Consider the following 11,287-nt stretch of genomic DNA (forward strand, 5'->3'; position numbering starts at 1 on the left):
GTAACTCTTTTTATGCCAATTTGGAATGAGCACTGTTAAAGTCAGACTGAATCCTGAGTAGTAAACCAGCTAAAAATGTGTGTAAACTAAAGTAATATTGCCTATACATACTTACCATAAAAAAAAAATCAGAAAATTGACGGAAACATGTGTTATAATTTGTTTGGCTTAAAGAATTAAAAACAAATAAAATAAAAGACACCCAGGTCCCACGCTCTACACTACAATAAGATAAAAAAAAAAAAAAAAAAAGGTATCTAGTTTCTACTCAATTTTAATGATTTAATAGTATTATCTTTTCTCTTACCAGCTGCTGATAAAATTTGTGAATTTGTTTCAGTAACCTCTTTTATTCCCGTCTTTTTGCCCGCTTTACTTCCTCTTCTTGCTTTCTTCATGATTGTCTAATCAAACTATTGACCACCAAACGTCAACCCTGGACTAATTCGGTAATTATGCAAATCTCCAATGCTGATTGTGACGTCACATTAGAAAAGTGATTTAACTGGCAACGTCAACGTCAACGTCAACGAGAGAAAACGTGTGTATAGTTTGACAACAAAAACATCAGAGGTTTGATTTAAATCAAATTTAAAAAAGCATGTATGAATGAACTTACTTTCAACATTATTGTCTCTGCATCTCCAGTCAATTAATACTTTACTTTCACTTTTAATTTATCCCGCGAAATCAGCCTCCTTTCAGATTGAACTTCCGGTTTCACTTTCATTTTAGCACGAGCTGCGTTTCTGAGTATCAACAGTCGTCGATGTCCAGAAGATTTACAAAACGTTGTTAGATATATTATTTCTTTAGATAGTAATTATCAAAGGTACACAACCATTTTACACAAAATCAGAACCTTATAGATGTGCAGTACCCCTTCTTTTTATTGAAGTTTGTCTTTTTCAACTTTCATTTTTTGTTTGTTCTCTCCTTACTGTTTGGCAAACATTATCAAATTTGAATATTGTAAAACTGCCAATGATTGTTTTCAAAGCTTATTTTCCTCATTTTAGAAGCTCAGTCAGAATGAGTTTAACGTGACTTACAGCGAGATTTGATGTTAGCAGACGACGTTAATGGTCAAAGTTCAGGGAGGCTTAAACCTGCAGGTTGTTGTGGTGATCATCTATTAATTGATGCATCAAAGGTTATATTTTTTTTCAAATTTTATTCAATTAAGATCCCCAACCCATTCATCCTTGTGTCATTTGTACTATCCCTTTTTAGTCTTTGTATGTGTGTGGGAGGGGGGGTTGTGATTTTGTCATTTAAAACTAAAATGCAATGTTAATTTCTGTGATATAATTATTGAGAACAAACCAAATTTAACCAGAGAGCATGTAGCTACTCTAAAAATGTATATCTTCACCGGGATTCGAACCCGGAGTCGACTGCATGACAGTCAGTGCGTTAACCCATCAAGCCAAAGAATCGATTCCCTAGCTAAGTTGATTAAGACCAGCTTTATATGTTCTACCTGTACTGAGGAGGGGAAGCAACCCCGCTACACTATTCCCCCACCACAAGAGTCATCATATCTTTATATATGACTCTTAACAACACAAAGCCTGGCTATACTCCAGATTACCATTCTGGATTTTTTTGTCTGGCGCCAAATGTAACCGAAGAGCATGTATCTACTCTACAAATTTGTATCATCACCACCAGGCTTCACACATCGGTCGACTGCATGACAGTTAGTGGATTAACCCTCTAAGCCAAAGAATTGATTCCCTGGCTCAGTTGATTAAGACTGGCTTTATCATGTTTATATACATGTTCTACCTGTACTAAGGAAGCAACCCTACTACCACTTGTATGAAAAAAAATATTAAAATGCGAGTTTGTATTATTGCGATTATAAGCCTGTCACATTTTTTCACATTAATATTTAAAAGATTGCAATCATGATTATTTCTGAATTTGCAGTATTTCAGTTCATCAAGCATGTCAAGAGGATTTCGGGTTCATCTTGATGGACTAAAATTTATGAATTACCAAATGATAGCAATGCTGATTATCAATTATAACTTGAAGAATTAAACTTAAACATAATTCATGCAATAATGAATATAGAGCTCTTCATATTTTATTCAACAACTTGCTTAACATGGTACAGGAAGTGGCACAGGATTTTTCACTAGAACCAAAGTTTTGAAGGGAATGCAACGAAATCACTTGATCTCTTATTTAGAGTTGTTATATTGGCAATCATACCACATCATTTTATTTTTAGACTTTAATATTGATTACAAATACAAACACAAATACTTTATTTAGTTATCAATAAAGACAATATGTTATTTATATATTTTTTAGATGGAATTACCATTTGACCTCCAGACATCAATCCAGGATGCTAATTTATGGTTTTCAATGCTAACTATAATGTTTAACCCTTTATTCTGGAATGTGGTAAGAAAAACAAACACAACACAGTTACACTCATAAAATACATGAATTTAGTTTTTGTCTGCAATTGTATGAAACAAAATGTTTACAAATTATTACTTTTGTCTCAAAACTTTTGTGAAAGAGAAATTTGTCAAAATTTAAAAATTACTTCCTGGCAGTCATGACAGTGAGAATCAAACATTTATAAACCAGACATTTCACTTTGAACAGCATGTAAGCATAATGCTTAATGTCTGGATGGTAGATTTTTTGTTGTGCATACTTCCATATTTTATCGTTTCTGTCTTCTGTTTGCCGATTATTTTCTCTTCTATATAAGCACATCTTAATTTATTTTTATTTATTGGCCTGTTTTATTCTATTCTTTGCTTTTGATCCATTTCATAGAGTTGTCTAATTATTTTCATTTCTTTTAACCCAATCCGATCTTTATAGACTTCCTAACTCTGAATTTTGCAGGTAGCCAGATGGGAATACAGAAACCACACATTAACTAAAGTACTTGGATCTCCACAAAGAGGATGTATATTCCTTGGATCTACAATTTTCTCTCTGGGATTGTTCAGGGATTATAGGTACGTTCAGTTTAATATTATAGGGTTATTGCATGAATATTGGGGAATATTGTCCCGAGTAGAATTTTATATTGCACGAGCTTGCGATACAATAATATTTGTTATCTTACCACCTATACATTTCTAGGAATAGGATTGGTTAAAACCAATTGTGTGAAGATCATGTATATTGCATATTAGGTTAGTAGTGGTGTTACCTCCCTTTAAAAAAACAATAGTCTTGAGGAAAAATCTTTAAGGTTTCAACAGACAAAGAAATTGTTGTTGAACGAATAAAATAAATTCATAAAATACATTTAAAACTAACACTTTGCTATTTTTTGCAATTGTTTTTGTATAGACCAACAGAAGTAGGTTCTTAACTCAAACAGTAATGATATGTCACTTAGACAGGTCTTAATACCACATGTTAAGTCTGTATAGTACATTCGTTACATAGTGTGCTAGTGACCTAATACAATATATTTGGGGTCAGTACATTCCATATGGAGTGTGAGCCATTTAGCTCAATTCCCAATATGGAATTTACTGACCCAATAAATACTGAATTACATCACTAGCACACTTATAATGTAACAAATTTATTTTAATGACTATCTCAACATGTCATATTTAGACTATTGACCTATAAAAATGAGCAAGTCTTCAATACAGTTAGCATTAGGAAATGTTACTTCCATTGATCATACAAAAAAGATGCCAACAATAACAACTTGTAAGCTTTAAATGTGTTTTATGAATTTATTTCAATCTTCATTATCAATTTCTTCGTATTTTGAAACCTTTCAGATTTTTTCCCAGTACCGTTCTGGTTTAATAATGGGACGTAACATTACTACTAACTGTGTATTGATATAAGCCCCGCCTCCCTCATAGATGCCAATCATTACGATTTTATTTATCAAAACTACGCTTATTACAGTCAATAGTCAAATAGTTACCCCTCTGTTCAATTTTGTAAAACACAGATTTTTATCATTGCTTTTCAGGCCCGGTTTGATATTTGAGTTATCAACCTATTGTTTGGCAACTAACTTACTTTCGAAGAGGCAAACACGCATTTTACTAAGTGGCTCTCTTCCTTTCTCTACGTCTCCTTGACAAAACGATGTATTGAAAACAAGAAAAAAAAAACAATTATGAACAACTAATGAATGGAATACATCATGGTTATTGCACATCACTTTGCAACCATTCGTCAGTAATTTTTTTGGTAAATGCAAGGTTTTGAATGACTACTGAAAAGTTTTCAAATTACTGAAAATTTGATAGATGGTTACTGAATTAGTCAACATGGTCAAAAGGGGGTTGGCATCTATGCTCCATACTAACCTAATATGGAATATACAGTCTTCATGTGGTTACTTTTAACCAATCATTTTCTTAGAAATGTAAGGGAAGTAAGATAAATTGAAATACAGAGATGGTGTATGATCATGATGATGTCAACTGAGACAATTTTCCACTAAAGACTTTTAAAAATTTCCCATTGAATAAACTCCTAAGAGAAAAATTATAGCTAAATATTGTGTTTATTCTATGAGACAGATCACTTTGAAAAAATTTGAATAGCCAGGTAAACACCAACTGTTTCAATATATATACATGATATATAAAGTTTATCAAAGTCTGAACTATTAAAATTTCTTATAAAAGAACTACCAGTGACAAAAGCCAATAAGATATTACAAAAGAAAACAACAACATTTGTGTACAAAACACTATGGCTATTATATAGAGAGCCATTTAGCATTTGAAAAAGAGAGTAGTGGACCAAGAGAAATGTTGTCATAGATATAGGAAGATATGGTATGAGAGCCAATGAGACAGCTCTCCATCCAAGTCACAATTTATAAGGGGTAAACCATTATAAGTCAATGTACGGCCTTCAACACGGAGTCTAGGCTCACACCGAACAGTAAGCTATAAAGGGCCCCAAAAAATACCAGTGTAAAACCATTTATATGGGAAAACAAACGGTCTAATTTATATAAAAAAACGAGAAACAATTATGAACGACAACCACTGAACATCATATCTATTTTGAAAGACCATCCAAATGGCAAGTTCGATATTGAAACATATTACTTGTAATCTTTCAGGTTTAATGTAGCACTTGATAGCCAACCTAAATGGCCTGTGTTGTATGAGAACTGGATTCTGTTATTAGGATACGGGTGTATATTGTTTGGGATGACTTTAGTTCTAACTAGCTACTGGGCATTAGGCTTCTATGGAACATTTTTAGGTAAGTTTGCAGAACAGATCACCATCTCACATGCATATATGTTTCCCGTTGAAGATCAGTGGTTTTCTCCTGGCACTCCTGACTTCTTCCACCAATAAAAGTTGGCCGCCGTGAAATAGCCCAAAAGTGGCGCTTAAAAATAGCTTTAAACCACCAAAAATCAATCACAGGCATATGAAAATAAGAAGATGTGTCAACTCTCCACCAGAGACCAAATGACATAGAATTCAACAACTTATGGTCACTCAGTGTATGGTCTTTAACAATGAACAAAGCTCATATCCATCTTTCAATCTTTTCTCTGTAAAAGTAAAGAAAAGTGGTATGATTGCCAATGAGACAACTTTCTTTCCCACCAAAGTTTAAATGAAGTGGATGTAAGCAATTATCATGATTATAGGCAACCATACAGCCTTCAACAATGAGAAATATTCATACTGTATAGTAGGCTATAATAGGCCTGAACATGAAAAATGTAAAACAATTCAATAGAGAAAACTAATGGTCTAGTATACTATTACATGTATTATTAGAATTATACAGGGGTTAAAAAATTCACTAGCCCGACGCCCGGGACTAGAGCATTTACGCCTCGGGCAATCAAAACTTTTAACCCAATATGCCCAACGGACTAGTGACAAAAAATTATTGGCGTTTCCAAAATAGATAGTAGAAAACCTCTTCATCCCTATTCTATCTTAGCCAATCAGATTCAATTACGTCATCCGGGATTCAAAGCATTTGAACTGGTTTGTACAGGTTTAGGGTTGCGTTCAATATCGTAGCCGCTACTTAGGGCTACGCAGATTTATGACTATTGAACGTGTAGCTAGCCTAGCTGCTACATAGATATTGTTAGCAGCTAGGCTAGCTACTCGTTCAGTAGACAAAAATTTATGTAGCACTACGTAGCCTCTACGATATTGAACACAACCCTGTTCTACAGTTACATGTTTTAAAAATAGAACAAATAACTCAGGGTGGCCAGGTATCATCTATTGATCGCAATATTTACAGTACCGGTTATTATGTATTGGTCTTGTCGGACAACTGTTGAACACGAAACAATACAACAAAATATTTCAAAATATTTGAGAACGGGCATCCCATGAACTTCGTTAGTTTCAAAGCAAAAATCGGTAGATGAAGGGGGTACTAATGAGGCTGAAAATTCATCCAGAAAAAAATGTAAAATACGATCGGAAATAGCGGAAAAGAACATATCTAGTGACATGGACAGAAAGATTCCTCTGGGCAAGGTCGGCTGTGGCGCCAGGATGAAACATCCGAGACCATGTTCTGCGAATATTGCCAGTGTTTTCCGGAGCATTCCAATAAAAGGTCTCCCTTGTATGTGTGGACAACAAATATAATAATTAAACCACTTGTTTCACACGATAAAACCAATGAACATGTTTTCTCTGCCTGATGACCCATAGTACTACAACGGATAAAAATGAACTAGTTTAATACAGTGTATAATGTCCCCTTCAAAACATGACACCCACCCTGTATAATGCAGCAAACTCTGATTTGTAAGGCATAGATGGGCTAGCAGGTCAGTTTTTATGGGCTAGCAGTTCTTCGAACAGGGCTAGTAAAATCCTGCTGCCAAAAAGTCCTGGGCTAGTTGGCTGTAACAACATTTTTTAACCCCTGATTATAGAATAATTTATGAAAAAAAAATATGACAGATTTGAATCAACAATAACCTCTGGACTTCAGGATCCTTACTTGGGTCAGGCACATAAATAAATGTGGTGGGGTTAAACATGATTTTTATACCCCCGCTTAAAAAAAGGGGGGGTATACTGTTTTACCTATGTCTGTCAGTCCGTCCGTCAGTCCGTCCGTCCGTCCGTCAGTCAGTCCATCCGTCCGTCCGTCAGTCAGTCCGTCCCATGAAACTTTCGTCACATTTTTCTCAGGAACTACACATCCACCCTTTCTGTAATTTGGTATCAACATTTATATATGTCAGCCATACCGTGTGATGCGTTTTCAGATTCATCACTTGACAACTTCCTGTTTACCGAACACTTGTCTGATTTTACACATGATAGCCAAGTTGAAAATTTTCGTCACATTTTTCTCAGGAACTACAATACAAGGATTTCTGAAATTTGGTTTCAGGATTTATATAAGTCAGCTTTACCGTGTGATGCGTTTTCAGATTCATCACTCGACAACTTCCTGTTTACCGAACACTTGCATATTTTTACACTATTAATATTATCCACTTGCGGCGGGGGTATCATCAGTGAGCAGTAGCTCGCAGTTTCACTTGTTCAATCTAGTCCACTAGCTTAAGTTTGTCTTAACGAAGTGTTATGAAATTAAAACACAAGGCTCATTACCACAAAACTCAGATCAAGTACAAATTTGGGTAGCGTCACTTATACCATTCTTGAGTTATGTCCCTATTTAACATTATATATATTGCAATCTGTGGCATCATGTCCCATTGACACATGTCCTATTTATTATACCCCCGCTTTAAAAAAGGGGGGGTATACTGTTTTACCTCTGTCTGTCAGTCCGTCCGTCAGTCCGTCCGTCCGTCAGTCAGTCCGTTCCATGAAACTTTCGTCACATTTTTCTCAGGAACTACACATCCACCCTTTCTGTAATTTGGTATCAACATTTATATATGTCAGCCATACCCTGTGATGCGTTTTCAGATTCATCACTTGACAACTTCCTGTTTACCGAACACTTGTCTGATTTTACACATCATAGCCAAGTTGAAAATTTTCTTCACATTTTTCTCAGGAACTACAATACAAGGATTTCTGAAATTTGGTTTCAGGATTTATATAAGTCAGCTATACCGTGTGATGCGTTTTCAGATTCATCACTCGACAACTTCCTGTTTACTGAACACTTGCATATTTTTACACTTAATATTATCCACTTGCGGCGGGGGTATCATCAGTGAGCAGTAGCTCGCAGTTTCACTTGTTATGTCTATTTTGAAAGAATTTGTTTTTAGAAATGATATGATTTTTTTTAAATTTCTTATTTTATAGGAGATTATTTTGGTATATTGATGGATAGAAGAGTGACAGAATTTCCATTTAATATATTCAATGATCCTATGTATGTAGGATCTGCATTTAGTTTTCTAGGAACCTCATTAATGTAAGTATGAAATACATATATGATATAGTGTGATATAAATAATTTTATTGTATAGCAATATAATATTTTCCACAGAAAGTAACCAAAAGTAAGCGTGCAGTAAATTCAAATATTGCACTAGTGCAATAAATCTTCAAAATTAATGACGATATCAACGTCAAAATCTGAGTTTAAACCAATTTTTACTTTCAAATATTATATTGCTATACAATAAAAGGGTTATTGCATGAATATTGGGGAATATTGTCCCTCATAGAACATATATTGCGCTCGCAAGCTCGTGCAATATAAAAATTCTACTCGGGACAATATTCCCCAATATTCATACAATAACCCTATAATACCATACTGTAAATTCAGAAATTATTGCATTTATTATTACATATTTAGAAAATGGACATAAAAGCAGGATGTGTTATTGCAGTTAAAAATAGAATGAAAAAAAAATGAAAGTTTTGCAAAAACTAACACAAAAGATAAACAAAAGTTCATCCCTCAGCACAAAACTTAATAAGATTTTAGAGAAATTCATCTAGAAATCTTTCTTAATTTTAAAATAGTTCAATAACTCTTTTATAAAATTTGTATCTTTCTTGAGACTTTTATATAGATTTGATATAGACTAATATGAAATATTCTTATACTTTCAGAAAAGCCAGTCAGACAGGGATATTTTTGACTATTTTTGTTGTCATTTGTTACAGAATTGCCACATATTTTGAAGGGTAAGATATTTTCTTTAGATAGCCCATTACCCAGTTGATCTGATATTAATGTCACATGTTTATGTTCTCTTTGCAGCGGAGGCCTCATAAATTTTTTATAAAACTCACACACAATACACTTATACACAATACTGAAAAGCACAACATGCAGACAGGGTATAATTTGGGCAGTAAGTCATTTACCATTCCAGAGTTATGCCCCTTTTGAACATGGAAAATAATGCAAAACTTGAGTTGTGGCATTTGTGTTCTTCTTTTATTCTTAGAAACTTCAAATCAAACCTTCATGAAATTTGTTATCAGGGTACATGTGAGTATTTTCACATTCATCTCTCATCAACTTCACGTTTACCAAATATACTTGTGTATTATTACAACATGTTTTCTTATGTTAGATTGGTCACATTTTCCTCCAGAACCATCAATCCTAGCATACTGAAATTTGAATCAGTATTCATGATATCACGCTATTAACTGGATGTGTTTTTACACCAAGGGCTCTTCAAGCAAGGTTTACATATAAATAGGGTTAAAATAATATGACCTAAAAAAAAAAAGTGGATATAGTTCCAATTTTTAACATCAAACATGCATAGATTTTTTTTGGTTAGATTTTGCAGAAGTATTGTTCTGATGTCTGATTATGAATGTTAGACTGATGTCCTTCAAAACAGTCAGTGTCTTTGCAGTGTGAGATTATGCTTGCTGCAATATATACTGTTTCCAGGTCCTAGCAAATAGTAATGTCATGACAGACAAGTGTAACCTTAAATCGAGAACAAATTCATATATGAAAAGACAAGTTTACATATATAGGACAAATTAAAAAGATGAATTTACGACGCAAGAATAACACAAGCAAAGAGATTGCCTGATCGTAGATTAACCATTTATATATCCATAGGTAACAGCCATATGGTCAATTCAAATATAAAAGGACAGGGGAAGTTAAGGAAATTTGCTCCTCAACATTTTGATTTTTTGCCAGATTTTCGGAATCCTCTGGTTTTATCCATGTATTAACATGGGAAAAAATTGCCCACTAACACCTAATTTTCTTTTCATATTTTTATTACATATTATTTAAAAAGCCATATTTCAAAATCTTGTGAAATCCTTGTTATTTTTTCATAGTTTTTTAAACAAAAAAGGTGTTAATGTTAAGTGAAAGAAAAATCTAGAGAGAATTATTTCCCGCCAAATTTTCAACGGCTTTTATCTCGAAAACAAGCACACGGACCCTCCATTTTTTCAGCTTTTTTTGTTTCTTTATCAATGTACTATCAATTTATAAGTCTTTTAAAAAGCTTATTATTTTTAAACTGAGTAGCAAACATCCTTAAGAATAAATATTAAGTCCATTTCTAATGATACAGTTTGTATACTGTTGTTTTATCTTTTTCAGGCCATTTACAGCCTATATCTACAGCCAGAAGAAGAAAAAGACATAAAAATAAAAGCAATTGGTGTCTTCAACAAAAGCTCATTCATTGTCTCAGGTTTTAAATGAACGTTTTAATATGATTGTTAATTATTTTTTTATTTAAAAATTTACACAAATCAGGTGTATTGTTGATTTTAATAAATACAGAATGAACAATTCTTGAGACTTTTTTACTGTGCATTTAATTTAAATTTTTGCTCAGTAAGTAATGTGATATTTTAAGGACCAGATAACCAAAAAAAATCACTGTACGTCAATTTTCAATATTGAAGTTAAGCCTGAAAATTGACATAGGTTTGGGATAACAATTTTTGGTAGATTTTGAAATTGAAAATAATGCATAATTTAAAAGATAACAGGATTAATCAAAAATATTAAATGATAAAACAGACAACATTTAAAAAGAAAAGCACATGATCCAGATAACCATACATGGTTTAGGATCCTCAATACTCTTCAACTTTGTACTTGTTTGGTTTATAAATATTTTGATATGAGCGTCACTGATGAGTCTTATGTAGACGAAACGCGTTTCTGGCATACTACATTATAATCCTGGTACCTTTGATTACTGTTTACACCACTGGGTCGATGCCACTGCTGGTGGACGTTTCATCCCTGAGGGTATCACCAGCCCAGTAGTCAACACTTCGGTGTTGACATGAATATCAATTATGTGGTCATTTTTATAAATTTCCTATTTTAAAACTTTGAAATTTTCGAAAAACTAAGG

At 33.4% G+C, this 11,287-nt stretch overlaps 2 protein-coding genes across 7 annotated transcripts in view; one reads left to right on the forward strand and one right to left on the reverse strand.

The window, feature by feature from the left end:
* Positions 1–686, reverse strand: part of LOC139495215 (MYCBP-associated protein-like) — a 34,128-nt gene extending 33,442 nt beyond the window's left edge. Inside the window, exon 1 of one of the 4 annotated variants that reach the window (XM_071283438.1) lies at positions 620–686. Coding sequence is in view for 2 of the 4 variants with exons in the window: in XM_071283437.1 (XP_071139538.1) it covers positions 308–398 (91 nt within the window). In the remaining 2 variants the exon portion in view is untranslated. Of the gene's footprint in view, positions 1–307 lie in introns of all 4 variants that reach the window. The other 3 variants (XM_071283439.1, XM_071283437.1, XM_071283436.1) reach the window with 3 other exon arrangements.
* Positions 517–10,712, forward strand: LOC139495216 (phosphatidylethanolamine N-methyltransferase-like). 3 transcript variants are annotated; one of them, XM_071283441.1, is made up of 8 exons: positions 517–573; positions 1,020–1,153; positions 2,326–2,421; positions 2,881–2,996; positions 5,099–5,244; positions 8,274–8,385; positions 9,036–9,110; positions 10,516–10,712. In XM_071283441.1, exons 2-8 carry the CDS (start codon positions 1,064–1,066, stop codon positions 10,559–10,561), a joined length of 681 nt encoding a protein of 226 aa, XP_071139542.1. In that variant the 5' UTR covers positions 517–573; positions 1,020–1,063; the 3' UTR covers positions 10,562–10,712. The 3 variants fall into 3 exon arrangements, with proteins under 3 accessions (XP_071139542.1, XP_071139541.1, XP_071139543.1); XM_071283440.1 differs by lacking the exon at positions 517–573 and adding an exon at positions 709–832; XM_071283442.1 differs by lacking the exons at positions 517–573; positions 1,020–1,153 and adding an exon at positions 725–832.
* The last annotated feature ends 575 nt before the right edge of the window (positions 10,713–11,287 follow it).

This window comes from Mytilus edulis, chromosome 11 (assembly GCF_963676685.1).
Source record: "Mytilus edulis chromosome 11, xbMytEdul2.2, whole genome shotgun sequence".
Taxonomy (NCBI): domain Eukaryota; kingdom Metazoa; phylum Mollusca; class Bivalvia; order Mytilida; family Mytilidae; genus Mytilus; species Mytilus edulis.